Source organism: Acomys minous, assembly GCF_964271855.1.
Source record: "Acomys minous genome assembly, chromosome: 7".
NCBI lineage: Eukaryota > Metazoa > Chordata > Mammalia > Rodentia > Muridae > Acomys > Acomys minous.
In genome coordinates, this window is record NC_140488.1 from 54,828,681 (window position 1) to 54,852,441 (window position 23,761).

General features: G+C 34.9%; 1 protein-coding gene across 3 annotated transcripts in view; it reads right to left on the minus strand.

Annotated features, from left to right (window-relative positions):
* Positions 1-23,761, minus strand: part of DIAPH2 (diaphanous related formin 2) — a 696,864-nt gene that overhangs the window by 630,020 nt on the left and 43,083 nt on the right. For 2 of the 3 annotated variants that reach the window (XM_084790930.1, XM_084790928.1), the window contains exons 2-3: positions 18,694-18,726; positions 16,089-16,265 (exon numbers count right to left, since the gene is read on the minus strand). In XM_084790930.1, the coding sequence (XP_084647056.1) occupies positions 16,089-16,265; positions 18,694-18,726 (210 nt within the window). The remainder of the gene's footprint in view (positions 1-16,088; positions 16,266-18,693; positions 18,727-23,761) is intronic. The other variant, XM_084790929.1, reaches the window with a different exon arrangement.

Sequence of the window (23,761 nt, forward strand, 5' to 3'; positions counted from 1 at the left end):
ACTGAGCATTTCTTTAAGTGTTTCTCAGTCACTCAATATTCTCTGTGGAGAATTCTCTGTTTAGCTCTGAACCCAATTTCTTAATTGAGTTATTTGGGTTGGTGGTGTTTAATTTTTTGAGTTCTTTATATATTTTGGATATTAGCACTTTGTCAGGTGCAAGGTTGGTGAAGATATTTTCCCTATCTCTAGGCTGCTGTTTTGTTCTGTAGACAGTGTCCTTTGCCCTACAGAAGCTTTTAAGTTTCATGAGGTCCCATTTATTAATTGTTGATCCTAGTGCCTGGGCTGTTGGTGTTCTGTTCAGGAAGTTGTCTCCTGTGCCAATGAGTTCAAGGCCTCTTCCCATCTTCTTTTCCTAACAGATTTAGTGTCTCTGGCTTTATGCTGAGGTCTTTAAACACTTGGACTTGAGCTTTGTGCAAGGTGATAAATAGGGGTCTATTTGCATTTTTAAACTTTTTACATTTTCCTAAAACACCTAAATTCATTCTGTTGGTGCCTAGGAAATGTTCATATTTACTATAAGTTATGCTCCATCTGCCACTTCTTATCCCTACATCAGTTGCTGTCTTAACCAAATATTCCCTTACTACTACTACTGTAGCTAGAAGAGAACTCACTCACTCACTACCTTCCCATCTGTGAGAAGTTTATTTTTTTTTTAAGTTTTTTCCCTATAGACTGGCATGAAATATATACAGGAATGTATGAATACTACATTAAAAGTCAAGGGCTGTGATCTTTTATGTCTTCTTTTCTTTTAAAATTAGAATCACTTATTTATTGGGAATATAATATAGATAAGGAACTGTGCTAGGCTGTTAAGACTGTAAAATTGAGAAACTGATTTTATACTCAAATTCAATTCTATTATTTATGAAACAATATCTGATCCTTAGTAAATGCTATGTATGTTTGTTGACTAAACAAACATAAATAATTCATGATCTAAGTTATAGTGGAGGCATGTATAAGATCCCTTGAAAACAGATCAGATGGTAAGGTCAGTAAATATTTAGCCTGGATTGGAGTTATGAAGACTGAGAAAAATCTAACATTCAGGAGATAGTTAAAAGATTCCAGTGGCCAACTGTCATTTTTGACTGCCCAACATCATTTTGACATTCCTTCTACAGTTTAATGCATCCTCACACTGTCAGTTTCACATAAAAAATTGAGTCCATAAATACTGTATTTGTCTACTTCCCTTACATAAAATTTCAGTACAGACATGTGGCTTAGTCTTTACCAATGAAATGCATTTATAAAAGGTATAGTCTCAGAAATAAACCATGTGAAGAAATAGGCCTTGAACAGGCCATCCATCTTGCTGGTGTGGGGGCAACAGAGAAGACATAGATAAGGAACTGATGGCAGCAGCCACATATTTTTTACTTAGACAGACCAATTGGTTCTGGAGTGGCAACAGCTCCTTAATCAAACTATATTTCACTATGTGGCTCTGCAAGCAATTCTTATAATGCCATATATAGCCTGTTGCTGCAACTCTTCTGATTGAAGAGCAAACTAGTATCTTTTAATACTTAATCTACTTTCAAAAACCAGAATAAGAATTCTCATGCTCAAAAATGTAAGATACTGAAGCATTTTAAGTGAATTTTATTAACTGTCAAACTAAAGAGAATGGTAGCTGTATTAAAGAAAATTAAGAACCATGAAAATATTTTTTTGAAGTCTGCATTTTCTCAGGCTAAAATACACATACCAGTTTCAATATATGTTCAGGTAACATCACTTAGAATCTATCTTTCCCACTCTCAAATACTACCAGGCTTCTCTTTCATCTTGAAATAGCACCTATTCTTTTGACCTTGGATTTTATGATGTGCTGACTGTTAAATATAATATGTTGTTTCATACTTTCCACTATTTTTACATGGTGCTGTTTCCTCTGCCACTTCTTGCTCTATGAGCCGCTGCCTTCCACTAAATCTGCATCCAGCCAATCCTTACACTTTAAAACATTGTTCATTTACTAAGCTTTCTGCAAGATTTTCCACACTGCCACATTTTGAAATGGAAACCCTCATCCTGTTCTTCTATAGTAAGTTTACTTATGTTAATAATTTGTCCTAGAACTATCTCCATAAAATCCTAAGGTAGTGGTCCTCAGCCCTCCTAATGCTGTGAAACTTTAATAAATTTCCTCATGTTGTAGTGACCCCCAACCAAAAAAAAGTTATTTTCACTGCTACTTCAAAACTATAATTTTGTTACTGTTATGAATCATAGTGAAAACATCTCATATGCAGGAAATCTGATATACAACTCCCAAAGGAGTCACAACCCGCAGGTTGAAAAACACTGCTCTAAAGTAACTGAAGGCAGGAATGTATCTCTGTAATCCCAACAAAGAAAGGTCCTCGTCCCTGGAATATAGTAAACACTTACTAAATATTTTTGAACCCTGTTTCTTGCTATTAAAGAAAAAATGGGGACTTTTCCTTAAATATTGTGAGTTGCTTCAGAATCATCAGCATTTTTTAAACTTATGAAATTGCTATCTACATTGGTTAGGAATGGGTAACATTCATATGAACAGAGGAGTCTATAATGACCCATTTCATTCTTACTGAATTAAAAAACATACTACTAATTATGGAGTTGATACTTCCAAATCATTAACTCTAGCTTTATAATACAATAATAAAACTAAATAGAGCAATACTCATAACTCAATATTAACTCTAAACACTATAATTGAATATGAAACTACTAAACACAGAGTTCTTTCAATAGTAAAAACACAAAGCAAATTTTAAGCATATTTCATATTTGTTTAATGTATCTACAAGATATGAGGAATATAGTATTAAAAACTATGCTGAAGTCTAAATAACTGACCAAGTGTACAATAGTATTCAATTAACCATAATTGTAAACATCATGTCTTTCCTGTTTTCACATCTCATAGTTACCTCTCTTTAGACTTGTTTCTTTACTTCATCAAATATTGTTTGATTTGTTTTTATTTTTATTTTATTTAGTTACTTATTTTGGTGCTGTGGCTTGAACCCAGAGCCTCATACATATACAGCACATGCTACAACACTAAATTATACCTATAATCCCAAATAGTGTGTCACTAAAATGATTAAGAAGGAACTACATGAAAATAGTTGAGAATGTTAGAAGTTGTGCCAGCTGAGTATTATTGCATTAAATATTTCCTTCATGCTTTCTCATCCCTCTCTGATTTTTCTCTCTTTCCTCTACATGTAAATCCCAAGCTAGGAAGATATTCACCTTTAAGAGAAATGAATTATTTGTATATTTATATTTATTGTAATAATAAATAATTTTCATGGTTTGTTGGTAAGTTTGAATTTGGTTGTATTCTGTTTGATTGACACAGGATGTTGCTATGTAGCCTAGGATAGCCCAGACTCACAATCCTTCTGCTTAAAGCTGTCAGATATGCATCCTTATATCCAGAACTTCATTTTTTATTCCATAATTCTAACTCTTTGAAAAAGAAAAAAATTTTACTTCTTAAATTCAAATGAAAATACCAAAATTTTAAATGTAATTTAATTAGTGGTCAGTTCTACCTGGCACTGATCAACTGCCTAACGTTTTCAAAGGATTCAGGTAACTTTTTTGAACTACATAGGCTACAGCTACATAACATATAGGGGCTCAGGTAGAAACACAAAGTCAAAGGGATATAGTGCAAGGATTGTATTTCTGAATATAAAATGAGCCTAAAAACAGAAGCAAAGGCATAATACTGATTATTACTAAGTTTGGTATACAACTTCCTCATCTGTTTCTTTTTTCAAGATCCTGTCAAAGGCACCTGATAGCCAGATAAACATAAAAGACCCAATGGGGTTGACAAATGGTGGTCATTCAAAAATTTAAAAATAAGACTTACTAATACTTAACAAAGATATGCACTAGATTCCTCCTTGGATTCACAAGACTGAATGGTACATGAACCAGCTTAAGGAAGCAGTGGGATATTTGCAATGAATATTTATTAACCTTCAGTGCATTGCAACACATCCCAGCTAGTGTTTGGTGTATTTAATGATTATTTTATCTAGCTTTAACCAAATAAGCCCTCAGAAAATGGAAAGGGAACTCTAAGTGACTCCTATAGAGACAACAGATTGAGGATAATAGTATAATACCAATAATGCAAGCACAAGGGAACAAGAAAATGGGTGACTGTTATATCCTTTATTCTTAACTCTCATCTTCTCCTCTATTATCACATAGTAAAAATAACAAAAATCTAAGTCTGATAAGCTGTCTCTACAAAATGGAAATGATTAAAGTCATCATTTCAAAAGCAGTCACATATTAATCATAATGATGACCCTCACTTTATGTGCACACTGTACTTAAAATATTAGACAATGGTAGTAAAAATCCACCTCACATTAGTAGGTCATTTCAATCCTAGCAGCCAGAGCATGAAGACAGAGTCTTCCATTTTCTCAACAATAATTAGAATCACATGATCTCAATCCTGTACCTTAGTGATAGTGTATAAACTTAATGACACATGTTTATGAGCCTCTTTTGAATTGTCTTTAATAGTAAGGAACAAAAGGCCTCACAGCAGCTAGGAAACACTTTTGTAAAAGCAGCTGAAGTAATACATGCAAAATAAATAAAATGCTTTCCTTGTCAGAAAACACTGTCCGAAGACACACAGAAATCATTGCAAAAAATGCGCTAAAGCGAGGACTAGGAAAGTGACTGTCAAGCGTGGGAGGTTCACTATATAGCTAGATGTATACAACTGTTTTATAAAATAGCTTATCGTACTATTAGCAAGATTGTTTCAATACAGAGAGAGAGAGAGAGAGAGAGAGAGAGAGAGAGACAGACAGACAGACAGACAGACAGAGACAGAAAGAGAATTTTTCTTTGAGTCCCTAATGAACAATTTAACGGAAACATACTGCCAAAATACACGCAGTAGTTAATAAGATGCTTTATGGAAATGCGACAAATAGGAAGAATACCACAAACTTACATGTGGAAAACTCAAACAGTCATTGCAGGAAGTATTTTAAACCAAAGTTCACAGCTGAGTCATAACTCATACCTAGAAACCTTGCATTCTAGAAGCTGCAGAAGGCGATCATGTACCAGGCTCAGGTACATAATGATTTCTCAACTAGTCTGAGCTACAGAGTGAGACTATGTCAAAAATACATGAAAAACAAATACAGTAAAATTATTACACAATTTTGACACGAGGTAAGTATCAAACTTGAAAATATTTTTCTCCCTATCCATACTAAGAAATATAAGCTAGTATCAGAATGACCAATATATGTTCCCCCTCACTTGTAGTTCCAAGAGTTTATATAGATATGTAAAATAATGGATATTTATTGTGTGAAAATAGAAGAGTACGAAGGGAACAAAAATGCTAAACATACAATCTATACTTATTCGGATACTTGACAAAAGAAAAAATAAATTTCTTCCCTAAAAAAAATCTCTGGTTATTGCAATATAAAGTATTTTAAAGTAGCTAAAATTCAGCATAATTTAGTCATTTCTCTTTTAAGTAAAAAAAAAAAGTGTCTAGTTAAAAAGTAACATCTTTTCAAAGAACTCCATGTGGAATAACACATATCAGCTGACCCAACTTCTATATCAGTGTTCTGCTTGAATTGCTGCTAATTCTTTCTTCTGAGAGCTAGATACTATCTGGAGTCACTGCCATGAGGTGGAGAATCTATATATCAATGATATAGGAGAGAAAATGGAAAGAGTCCATGTTGCTAATAGCATTAATTAAGAACCCCTCATTAGCGAACATTTTGAACCCATTAATATAAAGAAATCAAAATACACCATACTACTTGCACAACTGGCTACCATCAAAGGGGAAGGGCATTTAACTTGTCCTGGTGAAACTTCATTAATGGTCTGGATCAATAAAAGTCAATGCTCTGGTTCGGTTTTTGCTGAACTACACTTGTTCCACTTGGAATTTTGTTTTTAATGTATTTTAATTAAGCATGTGAGTGTCTGCCTACACATATGTATGTAGCACATGTGTGCCTAGTACATTTAGACATCAGGAAAGGATGTCAGGTCTCCTGGGATTCAAGTTACACATAGTTATAAACCATCATGTTGGTGCTAGGAATTGAAACTGGGTCCTCTGGAAGAGCACCCTGTGCTCTTAACCAATAAGCCATCTCTTCAGCCCTGAATTTAGGCTTCTTTGTCAGCCTTTTGATTTGACTGTGACATGTCAAGCCAAATATCAAAATAAGATGAACTTAGAAATAGTATAGTTGTTGACTGTTTTAAAGAAAGCCATAAAAAAATAAGAACACAATATCTACACCCAAGAACAGCAACCATGAAACTAAAGGCTTTTGTCTGTAAAAAATTAATTCATTGGAAAAAAATCTCATTCATTCAAGTTTTTCTCAATCTTGTCTGTCTTCATCTTATAATGTACACATTTCCATATGCATATATATTTGTAGTTTAAAATCTGACATAATGAGGCTATTTGTAGAAATATGTATGTGTATATATATGCATATATATGTATATACACACACACATGAATTCATAAACATACATGTATTCTCATGTATACTATTTCCCAAGTGAGGAATAAAATTCAAAAAGCTTAAAGACAATCCTGAGGTTACAAAGCTTTTCTGTAAATATTTCAGTGCAAGGAAAGTTTAGGTTTTGCTCACAAAATAGTCTCTGTCTTTTTCTTTTAAGGTCTCATTTTAATTTACCTTAGTTTCCTTACTTTCCATATTGTATTTATTAGAGGCAAGATATCAAGTACAGCTCAGATTAAAAGGATAGAAACATTATCTTATTAGTTAGCTAGTAGCTGAACAGATCTTTTTTTGTGATGAGAATTCTTTAGCTTCAAATTTATAATTTTTTTATTAATTTATTCCTATTATATCTCAAAAGTTATCCCATCCCTTGTATCCTCCCATTCCTCCTTTCCTGCCATTTTCCCCTTACACCCCTCCCCTATGACTGTGACTGAGGGAGATCTCCTCCCCCTGTATATGCTCATAGGATATCAAGTCTCTTCTTGGTATTTATTCTTTTCTGGTTATTTTTTTGGTTTTGTTCCAGTTTGGTTTGGTATATGTTTTCTAGACAGGGCCTGTGGATCCTAAGGTAGCCTTGAATTCTCTTATATAGGCCAGGCTAGCATAAATCACAGCAATACAAAGACAACATAGAACATGAATTTAAAAATAGACACAGCTACATTCAACAAAATCTCATTTGTAGACAATGAAATTTATGTAATTACTATGTGCCTTGAAAGTTTTCTCTTTAGCCACCTAAAACATAAGGCAACAGGCCAGTGAGGTGGCTTTGCAGGGAAAGGTGCTTGCCACACTAAGCCTTGTGACCTGAGTTGGACCCCAGGGAACCCATAGTAGGTGTACTGAGAAAACCTGCCCTTGCAAGTTATCACCTGACCTCCACATGAACATTGTGGCATTCCTGCCTGCATTTACACATTTTACACACACACACACACACACACACACACACACACACACACACACACACACACACACACCAGAGTAGTGAGAGTTTTGGTTTCCTTAAAAACAGCTATGTTATGTGAATATGTTGTTGTTTTTATCCCAGGTGTGGAATAAGAGGCTGTTTCACAGCAGAGGATTATGATTTGCCTCGTCCACTAATAGGAATGTGATCTTTGCCAGCTGAAGATTGTTTAATTCTGGTGATTTTGCAGAAGTATAAATGGGGGAGCCCCCCAAGAGAGCCTGCAGAGGATGCTGCTCCACCTGTTGCTGCTAGTTTGTCTCATTGTTATATTACTGGATTGCTGGTTTACTGGGCTGCCAAATATTCTGACAACAAAATTGGATTTGCCTCAAGGAAATCTATGTCCTAATCAGCAGGAAGCAGCCTATAGAGGTCTACATCTCCTTTACTCTCTAACCTTCATTCTCGCCTACTAAGTGTTGGGGGATTGGAAGAGTTATTAGGGTAGAATAAGGGTTGGAATGGAGGTAGAGGTATAAGAACCCAATAAAATAGATTTTAAAAGATGACAAGTGGTGCCCAGACATAGGCAAGGCAAAAGGGGAACTTGGTTTCTAATGCTGGGTACATCTGGGTACAGAGAATATACTGTTTGAGGATAAGGTCAGCAAAAGATTTATGGCAGCTGCTGCCATTGAGTTCTCTCTCGCTTGCTCTCAGGGAATTTTCTGTTTCTTTTTCATTGTCTTCCCTTATTCCTCTTCAAAAAAGTTGGGAGAATGGCTGAACAACTAGAAATCTGCGAGTGGGTATGGAGAGGGTTGAGAAACAAATAAACGGATGAAATGTCATCTGTTGCCTGCTTTTCAAACACTTCACCCTAACCAGGGTACCTTGTCTGGCCTCAGTGGATGAGGAAGAGCTCAGTCCTTGACTTGATGTGCTGGGATGGGTTGGTAGGGGATGGCTCCCCTTTTCTGAGGACAAGGGGAGGGGCTAGAAGGGGAAGAGAGTGGGTGGGAGGGACTGAGAAGAAGTGGGAGGGGGCTACAATCAAAGTGGAAATTGAAAATATAAATTAAAAATTAATTTTAAAAATGGACAAAATATGAAAACCAGAAGACTCACTCTATCCTCATTTTAAAGGACCTCAGTTTTACAAATAAGCTTAATTGCTTAGGTGTTATGATGCTTTTAGATCTAGATAGATGTTTTAAGTTTATAAAAATGAGATATGACAGACATGGATTTACATCCTGAATTTTAGACACATCAAAATAGAAAAGATGTTTTCTTCAAGGCTGCCAAATACAAATAGCCAAAACACTATGAATGTAACATTTATATAAGCCCTCATTGTTTCGTGGTTCTTCTCTCTGTATGAAGTTTACTATATATGTGTGTAATAATATAAATGTATATGAAAAAAGAAAAATAACAAAAAATAATAATAAAGTAAAAGAAAATGAAAAAAAGGATTGCAGAATTGGCTGTGCATATAGAGAGTTTGCAAGTGGAGGTTAAAGCACTTGGAAAGTAAAAAGCCCTGGAAAGGGGAGAATGAAGAGGTTCAGACCTGGTAACTGAGAGCAGGAACTTTCAGCAGGACAAAAGAGGGAAACAGACTCGGCTGGTTTCAAGTCCTCGTAACTTCTAGGTGGGGTGGGAGGAACAGGAGGCCATACAGGGCAAAAGGGTTAAAGAAAAATACCTCATATCAAGAGAAGGGTTAATTTCCAACTAACTGCACCTCCAGAGGAGCAGTGTGGGGTTATGAATTTACCACCCTTAGCTTTCCCAGTAGTAGCACAAGGTCTTCATGATTAAAATGTCCAGTGCTTCAATTGTGGGAGATTCCGTCATTTAAAAGGAAACTATGCTCAAATAGCTAAAGGTTTCAGATCTCAAATTGTCTGGTACAGTAACTATAAGAAATATGGGACTTCCCCCCTCCTCTCCTCCCAAAAAGGGAAGAAGCTATTTATGGAGGCAATGGGCTCTTCTCCAAAAGAAAGCCAAGGCTTCCTGGGGTTTGTAGATGGTGTGATAAAGGCTGCCATTTGACTAATGAATTCAGGTCCAAAAGAGACACACAAGGTAATCTCTTGCCATGAGGAAAAGGCTTTGGGGGCATAGCTCAACAGCAAGAAGCCATTTCACACAAAAGCAACAAGAGCAGCCAAGAATCACCAGGTTACAGAAAAAAAACTTTGACTACTGACTTCCAAAGTGTTTAGTTCATTGGTAAGTCTCTGTTTATAATTTCTTAATAAACACAGTAAAATTACTGGCATAAAACATAAAAGGGAAAATGTAGTGAGAATTTTGGTGTCTTTAGAAACCCAGTTATGTTATATGAGTGTGTGTTTTTTTTTAATCCCTGGTATAGAATATGGAGCTGCTTCAGATTGTCCACAGCAGACCATTTGCCTAGAGTGTGCTCAAGCAGGGGTGTGATTTGGCCAGTTGAAAATAGTTTAATTCTGGGGACTCTAGAGAGAGTTTAAAAAGACCAGATCACTGAGAGAGGAGGTGCACCTGTTCCTCCTGCTGGTTTCTGCTCCTGCTGTTGCTGGTTTGTCAAGCTGTCATGAGAAAAGAGACAGAAGAAGGAACTGGAGAGATCCTGAGGAGATAAAGACTTGTCTTGCTTCAAGAAACTCAATGCCCGTAATCAGCAGGAAGTTGTCTAAAAAGATCTCAGTGCCCTCTCTCCCCACTAACCTGTCTCTCTTACCTCGTGTTGGGGTGTTAGAAGTGATTGGGCTAGAGAGGGTGGTAGATATAAGAACCCAAGTAAAGTAATGTAAACAAACATGCCTATACCCCCATAATAAATAAAATAAAAATTCAAAACATAAAGCAATCGTTGTTAGCTTGCAGGCCATACAAAGTGAAGTTCGGTGAGGAACTTCTTTGATGTTTATGTCCTCTGCAACAACAAAGTATCTAGCATTCTGGAGAGAGCTGTTAAAGCAACTTTACCTGGACTTGAAACTTGTTTTGGCTATTTCTTCTTTTCACAATACCACCTTCTGTTTCTATATGTCACCCAATCAGAACATACACTCCTTGATGATTTGGGTTTTCTTCAAGGTATTTGCTGCTTTCTCTACTCTATCCTCTCCACTCCTCCCTCCTCTCATCTCCTCCCCTCTAGAATTTAAAATAGTGCCTAGGATTTAGAAGCCCATGAATTTTGATGGATTACTCAAACTATGAGAATGGAATGGTAGCAGAAAAATAAAGACTGATTTTCAGAAGTGGACACTGGCTTCTCACAGTTTATTTGCATCTTCATTTGCTTCTTTCCTGAGCCTCCACAAAAGGCTCCAAGGATTACATCCCCACTAAAGCAGCCAATCCACAGCTATCCTAAAACTAAGAAAGCCTTGCTTACCTTTATTTGTATCCCTGAGAGAGAACTCTGTTCTCTTAGGGTAAGTAGAGATGCTGCACTTATCTCTAAACCTGAAGCACATTACATACTGTCTAGCACATAGCACAGATCAATTAAAAATAGCTAAAATGTACTCATACAAATACACCCATACAAATACATACATACAAATAAATAAAAGCAAAAGTGTCATTTTAAACAAAATTGTATTTTTAATACATTTCTCTATGCAGATCGAGAACAGAAAGAGCAGGTTGTGAAGGTGTCCCACTACAAAGCTAATTTGCAAACCTAGTTCTTTAATTTCTTCTCCTTCACTGCCTGTGTTCCCCTTCCCTTGTCAGCCTTTTATGATAATAATAGTGGCAACAAAACCTCCAACAGATCCAGATTATTTTTGGCATCTGTTTATTGAGTACATGTTGCTACTCCTTTACATGTTTTCCACAGGATTTTTCACAGGAAAATAAAGTGTATTATCTACGAAAGATCCTGGCAATGAACATGGTCTAAATTAGAGTAAAGGATATAGAAAATGTAAATGTTACCTGTTGAAATTGGGCTGTCTAAACAGTTTCTTAGAATCTAATCATTTCTGACAACTACTCCTTGGCTTTTTATAACTGTGAAGGCCTAATTTACCAATAATGTATTTTGTGGTAACAACTGTTAATTAAACTTACTTATGCTAAAGCACTCAAATGTGCTTGGCCTAGCTAACCAACTTGTAAAAACCTTGTGCTGAGTGACAAAAAAAAATTCCTTCATATCAGTCAGGGGAACACAATATACTTGGGTTAAATTAGAGCACCTGGTGTCCAGAGGCAACTCTTCTGTGTAAATTAATGAAGGGAAAGGGGAAAAAATGACTTAAAGATTTAAGATGACCTGTGAGAATTCTAACAGGTGGAATACAAAATCGGTAATTAAACACTTATCACATACAAATTTGTGATCATTACTTTATGCCAAGGATACAAAGCATATCTATATAATATTAAAATACATATTGTTTTTTAGAAAGTGTATGCTCTATGAAAGAATTACCTAACAATTTCATATGTGAAACCTTTAACTCTGTCATCAATAGACAGTGGCACTAATATTTAGAAAGTCCAATATCCAAATATCTATAATATAAAAAGGGATTTATTGATGCACAGAGTAGGTGTGTGTGTCAAAAAAGCATTCATAATTTAAGTAAAAGTAACCCATTCACTTCTTTGAGACAGGATATAGTTTCAATATGTAGCCCCATTGACTGGCCTATAACTGGCCTCACAGAGATCTACCTAGCTTGGACTCCTGGATGCTACTATTAAAAGCATGTACTACTATATCAGGTAGTTCTTTTTATTAACTGGCCTCTCATTTAAGAGTTCTCATTCACTTCAAAAATAACCAAATGTTTGGAAGGATTGATATTGAACAATTAATAATAAAATAGCTAGTACTTATAAAAAGTCCTAATCTGCTGTAATTTTAAACTTAGTCATCTACTGGCTGCTACACTGAGATATGCTGTTGGTGCTTTTGATTCTCAAGCAGGTAGAGTATCAATTATAAAAATGAGATAGATTAAATTTGAATAAAGGGTTTTTTGGTTTTTCACTGTTTTATGAAAACATACCATTTTTCAAAAATGTTAAATAATCCACTGTATTAGAACTTTTAAAGTAATTCACTTGCTGTTAAGCATCTAATGCAAAGGAAGTTTGGGAAAGATTCTATTTGATACAACGTTGCAAAAGCTTTTTACACTTGGGGTATGGCATCCTAAAAGCCAAACACACCTGTTTAGACTAAACAGGATACACAGTTGCATGGTAGTTCTAGAAACTGCAAACACTGCTTAACAGAAAAAGTACAATAACAGTAACATCTAGAGACTCTAACCAGATCATCTTAGTAGCCATCAAATAGTACAAGAACATTTTTAAATGTTATTTGTAAAGAGGATATCTGCAAGGAGTCCTCAGATACAAAAACATTTTGTATCTGAATATCTTCTTCTGTATTTCAGAAATAGTAACATCAGTGCCTTCTCCCAATCAACTACAATGATGATACCTTAACAACTTTCTATCATAAACCTGTTTGCCTTTGGTAAGTTTATATAAAGGGGCAGATAAAGTGTTACCATCGGTAGGAAATGTTCTACCTCAACTCTTTACCTCATACCCTATGTATGTATGTACTGGAAACATATTTTTATATAGCTTTAATGGAATGATAAATATAGATGTTAGCAAAATTCCAATGCTTTAGATTTGTTATGTCCCTAAGTATACGTATCAATTGGCCCACTTAATAGCTTTGGCAAGTTACTGAACCAACTTTCTTAGCCTCTCTCTCTGAAGCTCAAATTACGTATTTGAAAATGTGGACTAAAAATTAGTACATAGTGGGCAGAATAGTCATAAGAACCAACTAAAATGAAACATGTAAAGTAATTCATGTCTGGTCCATAAACACATTGTAAATTTTAAAAATGTGGATTCCGAAAAGAACATGTTCATTGTAAAGCAGTATAGGTCAAACTAAAAATAGCATATAAATAAATATAGTGCAAGAAAACCTCTCAAAGAATAGATGCAATCCTTAAAAAGTCTTCCATTAGGATAGCAGACTACCAAGAAGAAACTTGATACCTTAGCATCATATTCAAGGGGTGGAGGTCCCCAACCTTCACAATCGTAGGGAAGGGGAATGGAGTGAAAGCGGGAGGGAGGGAGGAATGGGAGGATGCACGGGATGGGATAGCAATTGAGATGCAATATGAATGATTTTATTTTTCAATAAAAAAAATTAAGTCTCTGTTAACCTTGGTTGTTAAATTTTAATCAAACCATGTTTCTCATAAAGGTTATTTCTGTTTTATTTATACTATTATTTTTAAAGTAATATTCTTGTGTATATCAATGTTTTTGTTTTGCTGCTATCAGTGATATTATCAGTGACAGTATGACAAGGTAATAAACTTATAAGAAATCTTGGCAACTGTACAACGATCAGGGTTTATCTAATAAAGGAAAAATGGTACAAATTTTTATAACATACTATAAAGATATGTACTCAATGAATATATTCACTTATGTTTATTTTCCATTTATAAGCTTTTCAATTGATAAAAATCTGTACTTACTGTGTAAAATACAATGTTCTAAAGAATGCACACGTTGTTCAGGGACTAAGTCCAGCTCATCACTGTATATTTTTCAAATATTTTGTGCTTGAAACACTTTTTATTAAACCACCACATTTTCAATATAATATATTATTAATTATAATCATTACTTTATACAATAGATCTCTGTAACTTATTCCCCCATAGATAACCAAATCCTTGGACAATCATCTCCTTGTTCATCCCCTAAATACACCAACCCCTGTGTTGTAACTAGTCTTTATTGTCAATTTGTCACAATGTATAGTCTCCTGAAAGTAGGGAACCTAAATTGAAGAAGTGACTCAATCAAATGGTTTGTAACCTTATCTGTGAGAAGATATCTTGACTGATAATTGATGTAGGAGGGCCCAGGCCACTGTGGGCAGTGGCATTCCAGAACAGGTAGTTCTGGGTTATTTAAAAAAAATAAACTATCTGAGCACAAATTCTGAATTAGGCCAGTGAACAGCACTCCTACATTGGTCTAACTGCCAGCTTCCTGCCCTGAGTTCCCACCCTGACTTCACACAGTGATGAACTGTTACCAGGAAGTATAAACTGAATCAAGCCTTTTCCTCCACCTCTTGTTGCTTTGGACATGGTGTTTGCCACAGCAACAGAAAAGGAAACAAGAACTCTTGGTAAGTAACCACCATTCTATTTTCTAGCTCTATCACATCAACTTCCTTCAATTATATACAACAGTGGGATCACAAGTATTTGTTTTTCTGTGTCTGGTTTATTTCTCTTTTTATAAGACAAACTAAACCCACAGTGTTGTAACTCATCTCATGCCTGTGTGAATGAGCATGTTCAAAAAGACAAAAGATAAAATTTATTGGCAAGGATATAGAAAAAAGGGGAGTCTTTGTGTTAATGGGGGAATCTAAAGTAGCACTGTCATTATAAAAATTAATATAGTCATCATCAAAATATTAAAAATAAAACTGAATAATCCAGTAGTCACATCACTAGATATGAATACATTTTGTTGTCAATATGAAAGTATATATATTTTATGTAGGTGACAATGATATAAATGACATGCGATATATTGATAATAATGTAAAATATATCCTACAAAATATATTTGTATAATAACCTCCTCCTATAGAAGGAGTATAACTGGTGAGCGAGAGAACACGAGGGAAGATTGAAAATGTTTTTAGCAAAATAATATCAAGGAATTTTTCATATTTTATTGTTATTGTCATCACTTTTGGCAATTAAGACAGGACAACATAATAGGAAACTGAGGACTAATGAAGATGTATTAATAATTGTAGATGGACTAAGGCTTGTTTGACAAAGGAAGGTCTGTTACAAATGTTATAGAATTCTTTATATAAAATGCATGTTTATAAATAAATATATAAATAACAAATCATGTTTTGGGTTCTCTAAAAGAAATCTCGTCAAGCTAACCAATGAAAGATGATCTGAGATTCATTTAACCCCTTTTCAGACAAACAAAAAAAAGTGTTGAATAATCCAAATATTATATTATTATTTTAGAAGTAATTTAGACACACAAAAAGAAACTTAAGTAACATGCTACAAAAATCTGCTGGTAATATGAGAAAACTGAATGAATTAAGACCTTGGTTGCAATTACCATTTTGTTGTTTACACTGTGCCTTCCCATCTGTATTATATGTACTCAACAGACCTTGTATACTTAGGTGCATTTTGTTTTGGACCAGCAAGCACACAAATTAGTTAATTGAGAAATTGATTTCTTATGGCACGAACTACTAAACACTAGAGAACAAAGAGAAATAAATCTGCCCCTGATTTTAGGCCCTCTGACTGGAACAAGCATTTTGGCAAATAAATGAATAAATAAATAACCAAGATATTCTTGAAAATACTTTTGTTGTGTCAATAAGGTTTAGGTCTGTCCTTTTATAAGTTATAAATGTTCCCTATAAACATGCCTATTTAAAATGCAGTGTTAACTGAACACACATAGTTTTAAAAGACAGTGAAATTAGAGGTCAAACTCACCATCATTTTCTCAAAGAGGTCCAGAACTTCCTTTTCAGACAAATTCAGAGATCGTTCATCATATAACGGCTGAGCTGCTGGAAACTCACTCATCACGGCTTGAGAATCGATAGGATGTTGAATGAGAGGTTTTTCTTTTTTGACGGTAGATTTTCTGAAACTTGTAATTCGGTCACGCTGCAAACAGAAAAAAAAAAAGACCTAAGAAAAGAATCAGGAGCCATAAACATGAAGAATGGAAACATCAAAATGGCACTTAGTATAATATATATTATTATTGTCTCTTGACAAAATGTTATTGTAAGCAGCAAGCTCAAGTTAGAGATTGGACTATTTTGTTCTTAAGCTTCAGAAGTCTGGGGGTGAGAAAACATTCCTCAAAAGTAAAATTTAGTCACTTGTCATTTCGGTTTTGCACAGGAAGTAAGTGAAAAGACACTTTGGATCAAAATGTTATGGTGGCTGTTTCTGCAAAAATGAGTCTTTGGTGCCAACTAAAATGCTATGGAAAGAGAGAAAGAAAACAGCTACTGATTTAAAAAAAACTCAAAGGGAGATTTAAGGTAACGTTTTTCTTCTGCACTGGCAAGTATATATGAATAACTGTCAATGTAGCAGTTGCCTAAACTGAATAGCATGGAGATTGAAGACAGAGAGTGACTTCAAATCCAAACTGAAAAGTCACTCTCCCAGAATCAGGCCGGAAGGAAAGTCACCTTCTCTCTCACCATTTCTTCTTCTCTACACTACAGGGAAATTGTGAGAGCAGAATACACTTGGGGCTTGTTGATGCTATCCCTAAGCTTTTTCTTTGCCAAATACTTGGCACCAATAGGAAGTGAAACAAAGCTAAATCACTCATTTCATTTTTTGGAAATGAAAATAGATCTATCTTCTTCCTCCAAATATTATTCTGATGAACTCTCACTCTTTATAGGTATTTCTTTTAAACCATTGATACCATGTACAATCTCTAACAATAAGCTTGCTCTTTCATATCAAGTGAGTCAAGGACTTTACCTGCATGTGAATGGGCCATTCAATTTGAAAACCAGCAAATATTGGGCACCAAACATTAGTAAAATTCATAAAACTGAAGGTGACTCAGTTTTATTCTAGTATCTGTTAGAAAGCACATGCAATATCATCAGGTCACAGTAAGCAAGCAGACATATTAGCTGAGAGGACAATGAATGTACACTGTCATGTCACCACCATCCTTTTAAATACAAAAGCATTGCAAACATTATTACAGTACATATGACATTTTATTGACCCCCTGCAAACAGGACATATTCTTTATTTTCTTGATTGAAATAATGGAAGTTTTTAAAACCATAACATGTATTTTGAAGAAAGCAGTTTTAAGCAGCTTAGTTAGGATTACAAAAATTACTTGAGTGCATGGTTGCTTACAGAGAGATTATGCAAACCACTGTACTTTGGAGGTGGGAAGAAAAATTAAATGGCATCTAAGCCAACTCCCTCAATGCACAGAACAGGTGACACACTTAAACACATGAGGCCCTGGTTTTGATCTTGGTCTTCACATTGTGAATATTTCCTTAAAATTATTTGATCGATATTATTTAATTTTGGTTTAGATAATCTCTTCACACAACTCAAGAAAAACAATATTAGTAATCCTAAATAAACTGAGTCTAATTTTACTTAAAAATATGGTGGACATGAAAGCATTTTAATATGCAATTAGCCATTAAATTAACATATTGCTTCTCCATTCACTTCACTTGTGTACTGAGTATCAGCATTACTAACATACAGATTTGACCTTTCTATACTCTTCATTTTAATGCAAAAATGGCTTTTTAATACATCTAAATTCTAGTAAGAAAATGAAGTCAAGCTACACACTTTCATTTCCTTAGAGCAGTGACATTATTTTACATTTTTTTGTAGATAAGAAACTTCAAACAGAAAAAATACTAAAATTGTGTAAAATATCATTCAGGAGAGTTTGGGTATAAAGGGTGCATTTAAATCTTAGCTTGTAACTTTCCATAAGAATTATTATGATAGTATGGGTTTAAAAGTATGTAAGCTTTTTAAATTTAATAACACATTTGATTTGTAAATAATTTCCATCAATAATGGTATTTAATATACTCACAATTTATTTGGCTATCAAAAGAGAAAATGTCCAATTTTCCAGGGTCTATACTCATGCACCAAATTTTTAAATATAGTTTGTTGTATTTTACAATAATAAAAGTTTAGATGGGATCTGTCCCAACTATTTAGGTAAGTTTACAGACAGTGTTTCTTTTTATTGAGCTGGGATGGAACACTATATAGCCCTGACTAGCCTAGAGTACGCTATGTACACCAGGCTGACCTCCAATTTGCAGTAATCCACTTTTCAGTGCTAGAAAATTGCAGGAATGCACCACTGTGCCTGGCTACAATTGCTTACATTAATATGGGGAAAGGAGAATTTAGTCTATTGGCAATTATCCCATTCTGTTCTATTTTTGAAACATGCAGTCACTTCCTATGTTGCATGGATCAATGCTTTAATGTCCACTTTTTAATAAAAATGTAACATGCATAAGCAATACATAACATGCTGCTGACACCACCTTACCACATCATCTGCCAAAGTTTTTATTTGAATGTTCTATTAGAACCAAAAGGAAACAAACAAAAGAAAACACCAGTCAGATAAGAGAAATCCATAGGTCAAACAAGACAACAGTACTTGAAAGAACTGAATGATTCTCATCTTTTGACAAATATAAATTGCCAAAAAGTAATAAAGTTCAACATATAAATAATACGTTCATTACAAAATTTGAAAAATGGTAGACATTACAAATGAAGGTTTGATTGGGGAGAATGGTTATTTACTTATTTTTAAATATGGATCTAAGATCTGACTTTAATGTCTATATCAGAAGGTACTACAAAAGAGTTCAAGTACAACAAAGCAGTCAGTAAAATTATGTACCTTTACAGTCTTTACAAAGGTTGAGTAATGAACAATGGCTTAAATATGATGAAATTAAAAGACAGCAACAAATTCACAAATAGTCACAATAACTTAATGAGTAAAATGTTAAACTGTAACAAAACAATTCAATAAACATCAGATTTCAGGAGATAATTCAAATTCAAAGCTTATTATAAATTGAATTTAACCCTTCTAACTTGTTTCATTGTGTGTGTGTGTGTGTGTGTGTGTGTGTGTGTGTGTGTGTGTGTGCAGCTGAATAAACTGTATTTAACATAGCCATAGAAGTTGTTGTGATCTCACAGGGAGAGGCACATTGGGAACACAAAAGACAGGGATGCAGGCTATGAAGATGAGACCTGATAGGCTGTGGTCATATAGTGGGGGAGGAGGACCCCACCTGTCAGAGGTCTAAGGGAGGGAACAGGGCAGAAGAGGGAGGGAGGGAACAGAAAGATAAGTATCTTGTAGATACTTTCTATGATTACCTTCATTAACAATACCCTCACCCATAATAAAAATGTAACAGTTCTATGTTGAAAAGAAAAGAAGTAGACTTGAATTTTTACCAAGTAAAATACTAGGCTTTCACTACAGAGAATTCCACTGAGTTTTCAGTAAGTCAAAACTGTTTGGTCTCACAATCTCAAGGAATTGCCTTCAATTGCTACTATCCACTCTGTGCTATTAAAGATCACCCTCCTCTAGAACAGCTGTGGCAAATGCACTAGTGAATGCATAGATTTTTTTCGGTATTTTGAATTCTTCAATTCCCTCAGGAATCTAAACTCCTAACCTTTGTACTAAATCGTCATAAACCACAATCAATCGTTATTGCCTTGGAAAAAGAAAGAGAGGCTCGGAAGGTCCTTAGTAGTTAAAGTACTCGCTTAACATGTCAGAACCTGAGTTTGCCACTCTAGAACCCACATTAAGCCAGGTGCAGTACTGTGTATCTATAATTCTATGACTCTGACAATAAGTTAAAAAGTAGTGACAAGAAAACCCATGAAAGCTAGTGGGAGAACTATCTATACAGCAACAAACAACAAAGAGACTCTGTCTCAAACAAGATAAGGAAGTAAGGACCAAAACCAGGCAATGTCATCCTCTGAATTCCACTCATCCATGAACATGCTCTGAAATGAATGTGCACACACATACACATACACACACATGAACACACACACCACATATGCCTATACACACACAAACACCACATATGCCTATACACACACAAACACACTCACAATCATTGCCCCTGACACACATACATACACACATACACACACATCCCATTCACATACATATGCCCACATACATGCATACACACTGACATATATGCATGTACCCCCTGATACATGCACATATACATGTACATGTGCCCACCACAAACACATACATACACTCACATACATGCCTATGCCCCAACACACATACACGCACATATACATACATACATACACACACATGCCCACACACATAGATACATACTCACATACATGCCTGTACACACACACACACACACACACACACACACACACATGCCCATACACATAGATACATATTCACATACATGCATGTGCCCCCTCATGTATGTGCACATACATTCATGCATACAAACACAAACATGCACCCACATACATACACATGCATGTGCCCTGGCACATACACTCCATACATACGTTCCCCACACATACATACACACTCACATACATACATATTCATGCACACACACACACACACACACACACACACACACAGAGCCAGATAAACACATCACACACACACACAAAAGACTAAAAGGGAGAATTATTTAAAACAAAACTAAAGCAATCTGTACAAAATAAATTCACATTAGAATTTTCTCCACCTACTATTTTCTCTTGAGTTTTTCTGGTGGGTTACAGAAAACTTTCATGCACGGTGATACACTTGATTTCTTGTAAAGCACAATTACAGACCTGAAGTGACCCTGCTAACATCTGACATGATCCTGTCCATCTGGGTTTTATAGATAGATTACATAATTTTTTAAGCAACTTCTGCTTTCCTTTTCACCCATTCCTCTGGGGTTATAAAGTTATGATTGGATGCATCCACATCTCCAAATCAAGAATATAAATTAGAGGAAAAATGATTTGCTTTAGTCAAATTTCCCAAGTTAAGGTACATGTATATCAGAAATGTTTCAAATCTATATCTCAATTGAACACAAGCTGACAGCTTAATCAGTGAAAACAAACACAAGAAAAATTGAAATCTTTTCACTTGGTTTTACAGGAAGAGTTTGGATCATCCCATAATTCTCTTTTTGAATTAACATTTTTGTTCACAATAACCCACATGAAATGGTGAAATTTAAGGCAATCTAATCAATAGATTTCACTTTACAAATACAAGTGTGCCATTTATACTAATGGTACCTTGCATTCCACTTGGTTATGCTTAAGACAGCTACACTAAGTCAGTCTTCATTTCCAATAGCCTAGTGACTAACTGTTCAGCAATGCGTGATTGTGCATACATACGCGCGCGCACACACACACACACACACACCAAACCTCTAATTCAAGCCACCGTCTGCTCTTATCTAGATTTCCTCAATAACCTCCTCTCTTGTCTCCCTTATTCTACCTTTGTTCTCTTACAGTGTACTTTGAAAAGGGAAGACAAAGTTATACTGTACCCAAAGTCATGTCACTCCCCAGTTCAAACCTGAAGTGACTCTATTTTCCCTTTCAATGCAACTGAAAGTCATTACAATGACTACAAGATCCCTGAACTCATCTCTCACTGCTTCCAGTTCATTCAACTAGCTCTATTGACACTAACCACCTCACTGCTCAAAAAAAAAAAAAAAAAAAAAAAAAAACAATCACCCACAGGAATTCACTCTTCACTCTGCCTCCATCATTCATTTCTGCTATCTATACAATTTGCTCCTTCATCCTCCTAGCAATGCTTTTTACTCAGTAAGCCTTACTCTGGTAATACTATTCTAGTAATAACATAGGACTAATCCACATATTCCCTTGTTTTTATTTCTTTCTTCAAATAATATTTACTATACCAATCTATAAGTTATTGTTATTCACTGACTGTTGGCTTTTGCTTTGTTTTCTCTAGCATTGGGAATGGAACCCAGAGCCTTGTACATGTTAAGCAAGCATTCTTCCATTGCACTACATTTACTATCTGTTCTACTCAAATATGAGCTGTATACGGATAAGGATTATTTTCTGTTTAGTTCTGATGCCTAAAACAATGCTTAGTACATTAAAGCTCAATAATGATTATGAATGACTCTCATACTCCTTTTCATAAATATTTAATGCCTTTTGGTATTGTAAGAACTAATAAGCCAAGGGTATCCAGGCTCTGTATGACTTGGCCCCAGGCTATCTTCTACTTCTTCCTTCTTGACCTTTGTACTACAAAAGCAAAAATTGAAATCTTTCATGCAGAATATGTCCTATGATGTCCTGTCTGTAGCTTTGCAGATCCCTTGACCTGGAATGTTCATTTTAGTAGGAGTACTTCTATCTCTAGAGCATCCTTAAAATTCAATTTTGACTATTGGTAAACCAAATGTGGAGCCCTGTTGGAAAATAAAACTGGATAACGACTGTGATCTATTTTATTCTTGAAGAATTTTCCCTAATAGTTATGTTCAAGAATGATAGAGTACCCCAAGGCTAAAAGCAAATTATATTCACATAAAAAATTATCCCAATTACTTATGATAGAGAGCCATAAAGGAAAACACTCCACTCTTGATTTCTTGGTTTATATATTTCATTTCACCACAGAACATACATTCTATATAAATGTGAACATTTACTGTAATATGCCTATTTTTTAAAACATTTCTATCACCAAAATATTTGTTTCAGGAGCTAGAATGATGGCTCAGTGGGTAAAAGCATATACTGTTCCTGTAGAAAACTCAAGTTCAATACCTAGCACCCATGTAAGGTGGCTTATAACCACCTATAACTCTAGAAGATCCTTCACCTTTTCTCACTCTGCAGGCACCTGCACACATTCATCAGGCATTCATGCAGACACACACATACACACACACACACATGTAAAAAGTAATTAAAGTTCTTTTTTCACAAACTTATTTCATAAATATGACATTAAAAACCTTTCTTTAAAATTCTTTGAAAAAAGAGATGTCCATAGTTTGCTGAAAAGTTAAATTTTTAGCATATACAAAGAAAATGAGTTTCAGAAATTTTGATTTTTGGCCACTGTATACTAAAAATGTATTTAAATTGTAGTACAAGTCACAAATGATCATCAATAGAGAACAAATGTTTTTGGGCACATAACTGAATGTCAGTCAAAATGTACAGAAGCACTCCATCATAGTAACAAAATGACACCAAACAAGAAGTTCAAAAAAACCTGTAAAGAGCTGCTTTGGGGCAAGATTAAATCAATCACATTCATATGGACTGATCTTCAAAACACATTTGAAAATGACTGTATTAAAGTACACTTTCAGGACTCCATTATAGCACAGTGGTAGAACATTTACCAAACATATATAAGAGGCTATGCACAGGAAAACACCATTTTAAAGAACAGATAAACCATCACTTAATTTCTAAATGTTCTTCATGGAAAAGTTCTCAAATCATTTCTGAATTTAATTTATATAGATGTGCGTATCTATCCCTCAAACCACACA